This window comes from Gymnoscopelus microlampas, assembly GCF_963454915.1.
Source record: "Gymnoscopelus microlampas genome assembly, chromosome: 1".
NCBI lineage: Eukaryota > Metazoa > Chordata > Actinopteri > Myctophiformes > Myctophidae > Gymnoscopelus > Gymnoscopelus microlampas.
The window spans coordinates 17,478,021-17,494,626 of NC_139962.1; the positions used below are offsets into that span (position 1 = coordinate 17,478,021).

General features: G+C 41.3%; 1 protein-coding gene across 1 annotated transcript in view; it reads left to right on the forward strand.

The window, feature by feature from the left end:
• Positions 1-2,179: 2,179 nt before the first annotated feature.
• The window catches only part of pcdh9 (protocadherin 9), a gene marked incomplete at its 3' end in the record, with an annotated part of 244,356 nt that continues 229,929 nt past the window's right edge, over positions 2,180-16,606 (forward strand). The window contains exons 1-2 of the mRNA XM_084064514.1: positions 2,180-2,293; positions 3,014-6,152. Coding sequence (XP_083920640.1) covers positions 3,117-6,152 — 3,036 coding nt within the window. The 5' untranslated portion in view covers positions 2,180-2,293; positions 3,014-3,116. The remainder of the gene's footprint in view (positions 2,294-3,013; positions 6,153-16,606) is intronic.

Consider the following 16,606-nt stretch of genomic DNA (forward strand, 5'->3'; position numbering starts at 1 on the left):
ACACACACACACACACACACACACACACACACACACACACACACACACACACACACACACACACACACACACACTCACTCACTCACTCACTCACTCACTCACTCACTCACTCACTCACTCACTCACTCACTCACTCACTCACTCACTCTCTCACTATTTGTCTCTCTCATCTGGTTCAGATAATTGTTGCTTTGAGGGAAAGAATTATCTTTTTTTGTGGCATTTCTATTTGTTGACTACAGATGGCAGTGTTTACCATGGCAGGCTACCATGCGCTCAACAGCTTGCATCTTTTACAGCCACGGTCCACGGAGCACAGAGTACTACAGTCAGTCAGAATATGGGATGTGCTCCCCTTATCACCCTCATATTAACACATTTATGTTGAAAGTAAGTTGATCAAAACATATTATACTTTAAGCGTGTTTTTCTTCTGTTCATCATTTAGGCCTATACTCTAAAATATAGCTAATTATCCATTCTGCTTTTGTGGCTGATTTCACAAATTGTAGGTGACCTTGGTGCAGAGCTCCAAAGCTTATCGATCTATAATTAGGCCCCTATGAAGCTTAAATTCCTAAACCTTATCAGTCTAATTATTCAAGTAACCGTACAAAAAAACAAAAACAAAAAACAACCTCCAGCAGACTAGATTGATGTAACATGATACACAGGTTGCATGGAGTCCCATCTGAATAGCTTTGGGGGCAAGTGACAATATTAGTTTCTAAAAAAAACAAATGATAATGAGCGTCAGGCGGGACCCAAGGTTATCTCGGACATCAGTATGAATATGCGCCCAGAGCCCATGGCCAGACAATGACTTTATATCAGCAAGGACATTATTCAATTCCCATTGTTCCATTGTTATCTTGTCTATGATCAGTCCAGATGGGCCAAATCTATGAGAATGAATTTGTTCAATAGCTTTTCACACAGTCGTTAATGTGCATCCTCGTTCCTTACCAATTAAACCAACGAGGATAACCTGACTGCTCACCAGAAAGCATCTGAGTTTGATTCTTCATGTGTCCTACAGTCAAATTAATTAAAAATGCCACGCATTGCATTCAGATGAACAACACAGACAGTAACATCTACAGGACGGCGATTCTTTTCTCTCCATAATAATGATACCCAGCCAGCCAGCCAGCCAGCCCCGGGGTTTTGGTAACGTTAACGCATCTCTGCAGCCTGCAGCATGGTAACCAGATGACTCGCCCCAAAACACGCTCGCCCCCATTCTTTTTCGCGGACCGCTCGCCCCCAGCGGTTCTTGTATCCGTGTATTTGTTTTACTGAGGAGTGAGAATAAGGTTAGAAATACGTTTAGGGTTACGCATAGTTGTAGTGAGGTTACGTTTAGGAATACAGTTAGGGTTTGGCACCGTTTTTCTGAGGTTTAATACGTTTAGGAATACGGTTAGGTTTTAGGCATAGTCTACTGAAGTTACGTTTAGGAATAATACCAGGAGGCGACCGTTCCGAGCCGAGGTCGCCGGATTTTCCCGGGGGCGACTGTGTTTTGGGGCGAGCGTATTGGTATTCTGCAGCATCTCACGGAGCATTTAACCGTGGACAGCTCCTCTGTCTGCATTAAGTGACGTTACCAGCGACCAATCGTGTTGCTGCCCAGCGTGTCTACGCCACCGCAATAGAGACGGTGTCCAATGACGAAGGTCGGGGGCGTCAGTGTGGTGTACCTCACCCCCCCTATGGGCTTACACACAGAGTTAGTGCAACATATTCTGTTCTAGGAGGATAAACCGTGCATCCACTCCACCGGTGTTGTGTGTTGAACACACTTTGTTGGCGTTCATACATACAGAACGGATCGACTTTAAACCTTCATGATTTTGTATATGACCTCCGGTGATTTTTTTTTGAGGGGGATGGAACCCTGTTCACTTGACACATGATGGGACAAGAAGAGCGGCTGCTCTCGCGTCTAGTTGATCGGCACTGTCACCTAAACAGGTAGCCGACGAAAACGTGTGGAACCTATACGAGGGGCTGTGCAATGATTTGGGACCGACTCAAGCCACTGATCACCCGGCTATGTTTGCTGGAGAGGAACGCTGACAGCCGCAGTTCTTCTGACCCCGTCTGTTCTTGAAGTTAAAAGGGGGAAAAACGTTCTGCGACATTAAGCGATATATTCGGGATTGAATTAAGCTCAGTTTGCGAGCCCCGCTGCTTTTGACTGAAAACTGTTGTTGAAGCTGTGAACAGTGAACACACACACGGGGAGAGATCATGTGTTAAACCACGATCCAACGACACTGATCAAAAGGTTATTTGCTCTTTTTTTCCTCTTTATAATACGGAAAGCTTTTATTTCTATTGGAAGAAACGGGATGAGAAGACTATGAGCTGACTTCAAATTTCTCTCCGGTAAAAATAATAATAATAATTTGGGTTGATTGTAGCCTACGATTAGCTGCCAAATATGAATTAACATTGTGATACTGACTTGGCTTATTTGCTTGGTAGAATTAATTCCACTGATTCATTAGTTACTAGCTTAAACTGCCGCTGTAAATTAATGATAATAATTGCGGTGATTTAAGTGTAGGCTACGGTTGCCGTCATATAAGGCGCTGTGAAGTTCAGTCGCCAAGAGATTAGGAGACGTTCAAGATTCTCATTGACCATAATGTGTGGAAGATTGAGAAATGGGGCAAGAGACTTGAATGGCCGCCTAAATGGTTGCTGCAGTGTTTTCTTGTTGCTCTTGGATGAACTGATTATTTACATGAGAATGACAGCTTAAATTATAGACTTCGCAAATAAATTACTATACACTTGTGTGTGTGTGTGTGTGTGTGTGTGTGTGTGTGTGTGTGTGTGTGTGTGTGTGTGTGTGTGTGTGTGTGTGTATATATATATATATATATATATATATATATATATATATATATATATATATATATATATATTCATTCTTGTATTATGATGAAATTATCTCACTGAATGCAAAATCTAATTAAATCTAATTGTTATCTATTGATAGGTCTGTCCATGGAAGACACCTGCCCTCATTTGCTGGGAGTTACTGACTGCAACATTTCATAGGTTTTTGACTTGTGGAGGTTGGAAACAATTGAAGCATTGCCATGGATCTAAAAGACTTTTACCTGTTGGCTGCCCTTCTTGCCTGCCTTTGGTTAGACCCCTCAGTAGCCCAAGAGCTAATCTATCCCATCAGAGAGGAGTTGCAAGAAAACATCCTCATTGGAAACATACCAAAGGACCTAAACATTTCACATACAAATGCTGCCACTGGAGCAAGTGCTAATCTGGTGTATAGGCTGGTTTCCAAAGCGGGAGACAACCCACTTGTCCGAGTGCTCAGCAGCACTGGTGAGATATTCACAACGGCCAACCGAATTGACAGAGAGAAGTTGTGCCCTGGTCTCTCATTTGAGGACAGTGAGTGCTCATTTGAAATTGAAGTGGTTATCCTGCCCAATGATTATTTCAGACTGATTAAGATCAAAATAATAGTCAAGGACACAAATGACAATGCCCCCATGTTCCCATCCCCTGTTATCAACATCTCTATACCAGAAAACACGCTCATTAATAGTCGCTTTGCTATTCCTTCTGCCACCGACCCAGACACTGGCCCCAACAGTGTCCACAAATATGAGCTTGTCAACGGGCAGAGTGCCTTTGGCTTAGACATTGTGGAAACGCCTGAGGGGGAGAAGTGGCCCCAGCTCATTGTGCAGCAAAACCTAGACAGAGAGCAGAAGGACACGTATGTGATGAAGATCAAGGTGGAGGATGGCGGCAGCCCACAGAAGTCCAGCACAGCCATTCTCCAAGTTACAGTAACAGATGTCAATGATAACAAACCAGTCTTTAAAGAGAGTCAGATGGAAGTGCACATACCAGAGAACTCTGCAATCGGCACGTCTGTTGTGCAGCTTCAGGCTACAGATGCAGACATAGGGGCAAATGCAGAGATCAGGTATGTCTTTGGGACTCAGGTGTCGCCTGCCACAAAGAGACTTTTTGCATTGAATACAACTTCTGGCCTTATAACTGTACAGAGGCCTCTGGATAGAGAAGAGACTGCTATTCATAAGCTGTCTGTTTTAGCTAGTGATGGCAGCTCCAGCCCAGCCAGAGCTACTATTACAATAAATGTGACTGATGTAAATGACAATCCACCGAACATAGACCTGAGATATATAATCAGTCCTATTAATGGCACTGTTTTCCTGTCTGAGAAGGATCCTATCAATACCAAGATAGCTCTCATCACCGTATCGGACAAAGACACAGACATCAATGGCAAGGTCATTTGTTTCATTGAGAAGGACGTGCCCTTCCACCTCAAAGCTGTGTATGACAACCAGTATTTATTAGAGACATCTGCATTGCTCGATTACGAGGGGACCAAAGAATACAACTTCAAGATTGTGGCCTCTGACTCTGGAAAGCCGAGCTTAAATCAGACCGCCTTGGTTAGAGTAAGGCTGGAGGATGAGAATGACAACCCACCTATTTTTACTCAGCCTGTCATTGAGCTGGCTGTTATGGAAAACAACAAACGCGATCTGTTCCTCACCACTCTGAGTGCCACTGATGAGGACAGTGGGAAAAATGCAGAGATAGTCTATCAGCTGGGGCCGAACGCATCCTTCTTTGATCTCGACCGCAAAACTGGGGTCCTGACCGCGTCCCGGGTTTTCGACCGCGAAGACCAGGATCGTTTCCTTTTCACCATCACGGCCAGGGATAATGGGACACCGCCGCTGCAAAGCCAGGCTGCCGTCATCGTGACCATCTTGGACGAGAATGACAACAACCCCAAGTTCACGCATAACCACTTTCAGTTCTTTGTGTCTGAGAATCTTCCCAAATACAGCACCGTAGGGGTGATAACTGTGACAGATGCAGACACAGGAGAGAATGCTGCTGTCTCCCTTTCTATACTGAATGACAATGAGAATTTCATCCTGGATCCATACTCGGGGGTGATAAAGTCGAACGTGTCATTCGACAGGGAGCAGCAGAGCTCATACACATTTGACGTCAGGGCTGTGGACAGTGGCAGGCCGCCGTGTTCATCAGCCGCCAAGGTGACCATCAATGTCATTGACGTCAACGACAACACGCCCATTGTCATCTATCCCCCATCCAACACCTCTTTCAAACTTGTGCCCCTCTCCTCTATTCCGGGGTCGGTGGTGGCGGAGGTGTTTGCTGTCGACGGTGATACAGGGATGAACGCGGAACTGAAATACACTATTGTGAGCGGCAACAACAAGGGCCTGTTCAGAATTGACCCTGTCACAGGGAATATCACCCTGGAGGAGAAGCCAGTGGTGACTGACATAGGCTTGCACAGATTAGTTGTCAATATTAGTGACCTGGGCTATCCCAAGTCCCTTCACACTCTGGTGCTGGTTTTTCTATATGTGAATGACACAGTGGGCAACTCCACATTTATTTACGACCTCATCCGACGCACTATGGAGACGCCTATTGACCGGAATATTGGTGAAAGCAGTGAGACTTACCAAAGTGGTGATTATTTAACCATAATGATAGCCTTCGTAACCGGGGCCTTAGTGGTGGTTATTGTCATTTTTGTCACTGTGCTGCTCCGCTGCCGCCATGCGTCCAGGTTCAAGGCCGCTCAAAGAAAGAAGCAGGGCGCTGAGTGGATGTCGCCCAACACAGAGAACAAGCAGAATAAGAAGAAAAAACGCAAGAAAAGGAAGTCGCCGAAAAGCTCCCTGCTAAACTTTGTCACCATCGAGGAGAACAAACCCGACGACCCCGCCCATGAGCCAATCAACGGAACCATCAGCCTTCCCTCCGAGCTGGAGGAGCAAGGGATTGGACGCTTTGACTGGAATGCCACACCTACCACGACCTTCAAACCCAGCAGCCCAGACCTGGCCCGGCACTACAAGTCTGCATCCCCGCAGTCGGCCTTTCACCTCAAGGCTGACACGCCTGTCTCTGTGAAGAAGCACCACGTGATTCAGGAGCTCCCATTGGATAACACCTTTGTTGGGGGCTGCGACACCCTTTCCAAGAGGTCGTCCACTAGCTCAGACCACTTCAGTGCCTCAGAGTGCAGCTCCCAAGGAGGTTTCAAGACAAAGGGGCCGATGCACACCAGACAGCAGGTAAAGGAACACTTTTACTGGTCTATAAGTACTGCCTATAATTGCCCTGTTCCACAGTGCTGAAGTGCCAGTATAGATTAGGGACTCACTCTAAGTTACTGTAAAACAACACCAAGAGAGTTGGAGACATGCTACTTCATTAAATTCTGCTATTATTCAAACTGTAAAACAAAGAGAAAAACAACTACAATTGACCAGTTGATAATGGACTGAGAGATCACACCTTTTTTTTGTTTTGGGACTAGCTAGAGACTGATGTTTTGTTCTTAGGATATATGTTAAAATCTAACAAAAATGCAAGTAGGTGAGCAATTGCCTTGTCAGATTCAGTTGGCATGCAACCTTTGTGAGCACCCAGAGGTTAGTTGAGTGGTAAATTGTACCAGCATACAATTCATTGTGATACAATGTCCTATACATTTGTGAAAGAAACATTTTTTTCTTGCCTATCTACTCAAATTGTCACTTTAATTATTATTGGTATGTAGCTGCAACACATTTAATTGCCAGTCTAATCTACTAGCCGTATGGAATATGAATTATAATATTATGGTTCCTCTGCGAATCATTATACCATTTATTTTTTCCAATATCCTCAAAAATTAGTTGACTTTTCACCTCTCCCTTCATAATATTTTGAGTGTATTCATGTTTTTCGTTTATTTGTTTGTTTGTTTTCGTTGTGTATTGCAATATAAGACCTATTTTCTCAACACCTGCAGTAATTACAGCAACCATATCACAGTCAACAATCAGTGATGAATTTTGAATGTCACTATAGACTTTGCCACCTCATCCAGGCTTGAATTAAATGCCTCCTCTCAAAGCACCCTAGCGAACTGAGTGAAGCTTGTCTGGAGCCTGATACACATCCAATTGAAAAGGGATTAGCAAATGATGAGCTTCAAATTTCAATATAATCCATACCGCTTCTTTTTTATCAAAGCCTTATTAATTTTTCTCCTAATAATGCATCCCAACACAACACACAGTCCTAATCTAACGGAACGCATGTGGGCCGTGGAGGAAGAGAGGGAGAGAGAGGGAGTGACTGCAAGAGTTGCATAGAGGGATAGAGATGGAGAGAGTGTGTTGAGGTTGGTCAGGGAGGGGTGGTACTATACCTTTAGGTGGCAGTGTTGCTCTGCCTGGCACAACCTGGCACTGCGCCAACGTGCAGCAGGCTTCTTAAATGCAAGGGAGGAGGAGAAAGCGGAGCAGGCTGTGATGCTGTTCTTGGTGAAATACTCTTGCCTAACGATGCAGAGATTGCACAGGGTAGATTGATAATGGCAGTTAGAGATGTGAGTGATAAGATCTATCCGGAAGAGAGAGTGGCATTACAGGGGTGACACTATGTGACTCCTATTGATGCATGCCTCTGGGTCACCGCGTCCGAGGTTGCATTTACCACGTCTCAGCTTGAAAGGTAGCAGTCAAAAGAGGCATTCAGTTTGTTAGTGTTTCTGGCACAGGCCACGTGTGTGTGTGTGCGCGTGCATGAGTGTGTGTGTGAGTGTGCTTTTGTGTTTTTTTGTCTGACAGACAGCAATGAAATGGGTGGGGGAAGAATATAGCCCTGGGGTGGACACATGAGATATGACACTATGCTGTAAGCACAACTCCATCGATTCCCTCAGTCATCCCACAATTCAACACAAGATTCATTGGGATCAATAGCTCAGACAGATGATTCAAAGCGGCACACAAACAGAGCTAGTGTGTGCTGTATATTGTCATTGATAGTATAAATACTGTACATAACGGCTTCTGCAGTTCAGGCATTTCTTTGATAGAAAAGTGTCAATTTTATGGTCTTTCTAATGTGGAATCTGTCAGTCTTTTAACCACTTAATCCCTGTACTTCTTGACCGTGATCCTCCGGGGGTGTATTCTAGGTCGCCTACATTTTCCCTCTACACCATTTATCTTTGGCTAAAATAGCCAATCTATAAGCTTGCGATGCGTTGCGTTGTGACCTTAAAGATCTGCTATTTTCGTCGAATGTTTGGCCATTTTTTACAAATGTTTGCCTATCATGACATGCCCAGAACAGGACCGCTAGGGTTCATGTGGTTAACAATAGTTCCTCCAAACTGTATGCTTGAGTGTAGAAGAACTTTAAATGTCTCCAGTTTGGGGATTGTAAAATACTACAAGTTGCTTCTTCACCTCACCCATTTCTCCCACTCTACCTATTCCACACTGTAGAACTAAGAAGTTTAAACAATCCATTAGTTAATAAGTGTCACGCATCCATCCCTGCTTTTTCTACCTTTACAGCAATAAAGATAACTTTATGCTATTCCCTGTCCCCCAGCCATGAAGACTGGGACAATGTTTCATGAAGATAATGGAGCTTAGATTGAACCAGCAGCTGTGTTAAAATTTGGTATTTTACAAAAGTATACCATATTTTGATTTGTTCAACACTGACTTTAAACATTTCACTGTGATGACATCTCCACTCCATAAGGCAGTAGTTTCTCAAACATATTCATGCCAAGGACTCCCCAATTGTTATGTACATTATGTGGCTATGGAACCCCAATTGGAAAGATTTTGTAACATGGACCCCCTTAAGAAAACATTTGTTTTCAAAAATTGCAGATCTATCTGTTGTGAGCTTGTAAGTCAGCTATTTCAGAATACTTGAAAAATAAAACGTGTTTAAGTGTTTAACCCATTAAGACTGGGAAAGATTTGAACCACTTTAACCATTATCTTATACTTAGGCTATTTAAAAATAGCAGATCTAGTGCCGCGCTACGAGCTTGTAGATCTGCTATTTTGGTTTTGAAAAATCATGAAAATTTGTTTTTTAAAGCGAACATTTTTAACTAAAATCTTTGGGGGGGATTCTACAAATGTCTTCTAAATCCTAACAGTTTTGTTTCGAAAAAAAGAACTTATGTTGCTATAGTGGTTCTCAAACATTTTTCATGTCAAGGAAAGGGCCACCCAAAATGATATGTATTTGTCCGTGCCCCCCCCACCCCACCATCTCAAAATAGTTTGTTCCAAGGACCCCCAGAAGCAAAGATTTGAGTGAAAAATGTGTATGTATTCAAAGATTTGCACACATTTCCACGATTCTTTCCCCCCAATAATAGCAGATCTACAAGCTCGAGTTTTTGAATAGCCAAAGAAATCTAAAGTGACACAGGTGCGTTCCCGGTCTTAATGGGTTAAACAGTTCCTACTTGGAACCCCCCCCAGTGACCCCTGCGGGGGTACCCAGACCTCACTTTGAGAACCAATGCCATAACGAACATTGATGTCAGCTTCTTACGTATACATGTACTGTCCACTTTTGTGTTAAGTCTACTTTAGCATATTCAATTAAAGCAATCACAAGTAATCAGCTGTTGACAGTTCCTCAAACGTGCACTGCACATTATTTGCTTATCCGATGGCAGATTCCTCAGGTGGTTTGAAAACAAATAAACTAAACGTATTTACAAAGTAGATCCAGAGGGCATTCATTGTATTAGTAGTTAGAGCATACTTTTCAAGTAATGTCATTGAGAATAAGAATGGATAAATTAGTCTGTATAAGAAAACTGTCTTTAAATGTAGTTATAATGACTCGTTCATAATTTGGTGATAATTTAATATCATTGCCAGTATTTTAGTGGTAGAATATTACTTTATGTATTTTATGTTGTAAATAAGGTCAGGAAGGTGCCGCATTGCGACATATTATATAGCATCCAAAGCTTGCACTGTATGAAGGATTGATTATGTTTAGCATTTATCTCCATGACCTAGAGTACGAGTTTCCAACACTGTTACAGAACTGCTCTTAACATAGTTTGTACTTGAAATAAAATAAGACAAAAAAAATACTTTGACAAAACGATAGAGAATGAAGACTTAACATCTGACATCCTCAATAATCACTGCTCTACAAAATCCAATATTATAATAATGATAATAATAATAATAATAATAATAATAATAATAATAATAATAATAATAGCAGCAGAGAAGTAGTCTGAATACAACTGCAAAAACAAGACAATTTCATAGCGTCTTCAGAAAACAGCATATGAAAGGTAGTAAAAAAAAAAGAAATAGCAGACATCTACAATAATGTCATCGCAGCCAAAGGCCTGCTGGAATCAGCCTTATAGAGACACTCCAGACTCTGCTTATAGCAATGGGAGCAATTCCTGTCTTGCCTCTCTTTTTTCAGTTATTATTTACCCTCCAGGGACTTATATTAGTGTAAACAACACTGAGGAAAAAAGGCATGTACACACTGTCCTAGATTCAGAAGGCAAGAGCAACATCTAAGAAAGAGAGTGCATACCCTGCTGTTTCACCATAAGGTTCTTCACATCCCATCAGTATTTTGAAGAGGAGACATGGTTTTGGTTCACTAACTGAGCATTAGCCTGGTGGCTAGGCATTAACCATGTACAATAGTATCAGCCTATAGAGCTCATGTTATAGCCTAAATACACTTAAAGTACATGCATAGCAAAATCCTGATTAAAATGTTACTCTTAGAGTGTACACTCTGAGTTAAATGACTACTCAGAATTTTACAGTGTGGACATGCTGGGTGACTGGCAGTGAGAAGCTACTATTACCATTTTAACCTCACATTGTAATTTCTTGCTCAAGTTCTTTTTTAGGACTTGGCTCTGTACTACAGTAGCTATCTAGAAATGGGTCTCTGAGTCTGTCTGTCTGTCTGTCTGTCTATTTGTGAGTCCGGGGCTAATCTCACAAACTGCTGGACTGTTCAGCGTCATATTTCTTGTGCACACTGCCAGCAGGCTTTTTATTTTAATTTTTTTTAGTCAATAGCAGATGGATCAGGCTGAAACCTGGCCTAAATAATGGAGATGACGGACGTCATACTGACGTCGTAGGTGACTGACGCCATAGATTGGCCACAAGAAGTCAGAAATCCACTGTGAAGCCATGGCATTATTAGACCCTGTCTTTTTCTGGTGACAATTTAACATAAACGTCCTGGTAAATAAATGCGAAAATAATTATGTTCATTGTCTGTTTTTCAAAATCTTTAGGTCAGTAGTTGATCTCATTCACATGCATGCTATGGTAGTTTATAGACACGGTGCTTCCAAGAGTGCCCTAACTCTGACATTAGCTCTGCATCTCAAGGGTAAAGAGGCTTAATTGCTGCTGTTAATTGGTTATTTTCTTACAAGTCCAAAGGGTTGCATGTGCACCTACAGAGTAGTTAGCTTATACTGCTCTCTCTGAAGTGTTCATCTGGAGCACAAATTCCTCTTTCCTCATGGCAGGATCTTTCCTGCATAGAGGAATTTCTGGCGCCCCCAAAGAGGTTTTAGCCACCCCTTAAAGGATAGGCACCAAAAGTATAAGAATTGAGAATAAAATATGTAATCTTGGTGCCCAAGTAAGACAAGCTGTTATTTGGCTATCAACAAATCAACAATAACTAGGACTTTAGCCAATCACCTGCTGCTTTGATGAGTTTATAGAATACCACTCCCCTCCCCCTTCCAACCCTGCATGCATTCATACATTTCTGTCAAATAAGGTAACAGGCTCATTGCCTTTACTAATTACACGTACTGTAGTCGCAACGTGGGTGGATCATGCTTATTAAATGTACAGCAGTCAGCCCCCAAAGGCCCATTCTGAGCCAGAATAAACCCTAGCAGGGACATGGTATTGAAAGCTCTCTACTGTTTAGTTAGTGTTAGTATAGTTGTTATACACAGATCATTTGACTATGAATTATCAATGTGAGTATTGATCAAATCATTTTGGACATAATATACATATGATTCGCGGTCTCATTCTAAAGACCTTTTTCTTCTCTTTTTCATCTTTCACAGAGTACCTCCAAGCAGGCTGCTTCTTCATGTTCATTTACTTTATTGTTGTGACGGCGACCAAAGTATTAGACTTGCGACTTGAATTACAGTATCACTCGCGAGAAACACGAAACCCATTAAATAGTGGAGTTTGTGGAGTATATTGAACTCTAAAGAGCACAGAGAAGGGGGGGGGGACTGTGGATGAAACCGAAATTTACACAGTAAAAGCCTCAGTGTTAATTTAACAGAGTGTACAAATGGAACCAAACACACCCGTCAGGATGTGTAACTCGGAGAATGTACAAATCAAACCAAATTTGGTTCCATTTGTAAACTCTCAGAGTTAAATTAACACTCAGGATTTTATGGTGTAACTGGTGCTGCCTTGCCACTATACTTAATGAATGGACATTCTATGCAAACAGGAGTTTGTACAGACCATTGTAATTATGGAGCCTTGGGGGAGTCGTCGTTCTTGTGCAGGTTCATTTGCCACATTAATAAGGGGATTAGTAGTACGTATGGGGGCTGATGGCAGCAGGCGAAGTTTGAGAAGATTAATGAACTATGACAATGTTGCACCTGAGGGGAATGAGTCTGTTGCAGAAATCTTCCAAATTGTGCTGACACAGAAGCTCGGCTGCCTGAGAAAAGATTGAAAGAGAGGACAGTGATTGTTAATGAAAGAGCAGCCACACACTCGTAGCTCATATGCAAAAACATCAATATTGTTATTTTTTGCATCTGAGCTAACAAGTGAGCAGCTAGTTACTCTTCTGCTCTTCCTACACGATCCTGAGTGTTCATTTAACTCTTGAGTGTAAACAAATACCCGTTGTTAAATGATCACTCAATATTTTACTGTGTAGCACTCTTTGCAAGCCACCACCTCTCCAATGCAGGTGTGCTTTTTCCAGCATTCTTAGCCCATCTCTGAATGTAATCTCTGCTATCTTGCTAGTCGTTATTTATTGTGATCTTTGAATGGATTTATTTGGCAGAAATATATCTAACCTAAGTTGTTGCCATGTTGTTTTCTTTTAGTATAATAAGAACATAATTGCCAAATCTAATTCTGTTTGCGTCTGTGTATGATAAATGTAATTATAACAAAGCAAACTGATGGATCATTTCCATCTGTGAGTATATCACATGGTATATGGTAATTAATTATGTCATCAGCAGAGTGCAGTATATGTAAAAACATGAATAACATGTGAATAATTCACATTTCCCATTGAACATAAGCAGATATTAACCAAATCCAGTGGTCATCTTCACCACATATTCAGTCAGCAGATGATTCTGAGAGAATCATGAAGTTTCACTTCATCAATGGAGACTTTGTTCTACGGAGAATATTGCATTTATTTGAAGGCCTTGTCATATCCACCATATCTAGGTGGGTAAAAAAGGAAATGAAAAGGACTGTGGGCCATAGTAAGGTAGTGGATATAAGAACTACAGAGTAGATTATTGCCCCGAGGGGGATCTAGTTTTGTCTGCGCAAAACAACAAAATAAATCAAAGCTCCCTTTTGTTACACTGGCTGAACTCTGGAGATGATTTTTATGTTTAGATTTTGTGCTACTGAAATTTATTTAGCTTTGTTTGGTTTTGTCTGTAACTGCCAGGGGGCACAATTTCTGTAACACACACAGATAATGGCAAATTACCAGGAATTAAATATTTGTCTTTGAATTACTTTACAGCCATCATTTCCATACAATTGTGTCACTACCTTCGTCAGTGAGTTTTTCTTATTTTTTCCAATGCAATCAAATTTCATTATACTTCTTCACATAGCAAAATGTATGTGTGCTCGTGTGCATGTGTGAGTTAGTTTGGTTCTGTTTTGTCCATCACTTTTGGGATGGCAGCCCATTCATCTGAAAAGTCAGCATCATCCATCTACGCTATTTCACAAAGCAAATTGATTGATGACTGATCTCCAAGGGATTGCTTTGTGAAATAAATGTTTTGCATGCACACATTTTTTTAAGTCATTGTTGCTTTTGTGAGACTGCCACAACTTAATTCATCTCCATGTTTGTAACTAATTGACCAAACACATTTCCCATGTTTCTAGGGCAATCAATCAAGTTGACATACTAACGAACAAATATCGCTTCATATTCTTTTAACACTGCATGTCAAGGAAAAAAAAAAAAGATGAACTGCAGCACTTATGTTCAATACCAATCCATTTGGGTTGTAATTGTTTAACTATAACATGTTTAAATGAAAGACACTGGAGTAGAAGGGTGGAAGAAAATGTTTCTTGTCCGTTCACTTGTCTGTAAGAACAATTCAGATTTACACGTTATGATGCTACGACATTGTTTGAACAATCCCCCTACTCTACCAACCCACTCCTCCTCTCCATACCTCACTCCTCCTCTCCTCCACCCACTCTTGTCCTTCCCTTTCTCCAACCCTTCTTTTGCCTATGTTTTATTGGGGTCAGTGCCGTTACATGCAGGGTTAGATCACAGAGGGTGTGTTCACCCTTTGTGTCCTGATTACTCGTGACATATTAGAGTGCTTTGTGTGCAACACATAGCCCCACTTTCTCTCTGTTGCTGTCCTCTCTCCCTTAATCATTAGACTCTTCTAAAAGGAAATGGGGGGGAGGGGAGGGGGGGTTAAAAGATGGGCAGAGTGGCCCTGTCTGTCTGTCCTGACATGACAGTCCCGGAGGGAGACACATCCTCGTCATGGGGCTGTTACGTCGAGCGACGACAGGCCGCTGCTCTGTCACTAGCGTGTGGCAGTGTCTAGACTAATAGTCGTGATAACGGCACTGCCAGCCAAAGCCCTCCATCCCTCCACCCCCCCATCTCCTTTAAGCAAAGAGGCACACTTGACTTGAAATGTGACTGCCATTGACTGGGCCCCATAGCTCACTGACACTCTGTAAGCCACACCAATGTACATTTTTATTGTATATACAAGCTGCTTCATGTAAATGGAACTCCTGGTAATCTTGCCTAATGTGCTGTGTTATACTGTAATGGACTTTTATTTATTTTTTGCTTTGTTTTATTTATTTATTTCCCCCTGAATTTTTCCTTTTTTCCCCTCTCTCTTTATTGCTGGGTGTACTATAATTACATCTGAAGTATATTATCCCCCAATTATTCAGTATCCTGCAACCCATGTTCTTCTGTTTTATATAAAGCCTTTTTGAACAGTGCTATTATATCTTTATAATTTCATAATAAATGTTTCAAAGCGATTATTTCTTTCTTGTTCTTACTTGCAACATTTTGTCATGCATCCAGAGTGATTTGGTTGTTAACCGTACATTTCCAGAAAATTTAAACCGTGTTTTACAGGCAGGTGTCTTGCCTGATTGTAGCATTTTTAAAAACACTTAATATATTATACAATAATATACAATATACTTATTTGGCCGGGGTCCCCCAGGCCTCTATTGGTCTCCTCATTTTCCCTCTACACCAAGTCTCTTTGCCGAACATAGTCGATCTACAAGCTCACAATGCGTCACATAACAATGCAGAACATTGTGACATTGTAGATCTGCAATTTTCGCTGAAAGTTCACCCAGAATAGGGATGCTAGGGTTCATGTGGTTATTAACAGAATCACAAACCCTATTAGTCTGGTTAAACAAAGAGCTTTTCAAATGAGACTCAATCCTTTATTGTAAATGACCACCAGGCATTATTGTCCAAGACAATAATGCTTCTCTGTGTGGATATGCCTATTGGTATGGAAATCTGTCGATATACAGTAACATATTGATAGATATGATAGAATAGATCTGCTATTTTCGCTACTTTTGCATGACATTGTCATACAATGGTATAAAATAAGGTGCCCATTTATATGATATTTAATATGGAGATACAAGGTTTTTTGCCGGACAGTGATAATATGCAGCCTCAGAATGAAGACTAAAACTAACCCCACATCATGTTCCCCATAATAACCATCATCATAACATCAACATGCTCGACCAATTTCTGTAAACCAAGGACTTTTTTTCCTCGTGGGCTTGTTCAGCTTAGTAAATTAAGGAAAACGGATTAATACAAATGTGGTTAGCATGGTTATAACAAGGTGGCAGTGACCTTATCTACTGATACTCATTAATTCAGTCTTCTGGTATAACCAACCACATTAAACCTGGCGTCCCTATTTGGGCATGCCATTATATGTGAATCTTTTCAGAAAATGGCATTTTCACACATTTTCAAAAAATAATGAAAATATCTGATCCACAAGCTCAACGTGTCTCATTGCAATGCATTATGAGCTTGTAGATTATCTATTTTCGCCAAGTGAAAAACATGAACCATATTCCTTTAACATGGTTAAAGCAATATGGTTAAAGCAATATGGATGAACCTCATAATTGTTTAATAGAAAGACAGAGAAACAGACGAGGGTGGAAACCAAAGTGCCACACCAGCATATTTGTGGAAAGTAGGCCTAACTCTGCTTAATCTGTCCCCTCCATTTGAAAGCTTGAAGCAGAGCTTAGTCTGCATTTGTGCGAGGAAGAGGGGGAAAAAGAGGATAAATAAATAAATATAGGCTTTAAAGGTTGACCTCATCTATATGGTTATACTTTAACCCATTCAATCCGGTAACGCATCTGTG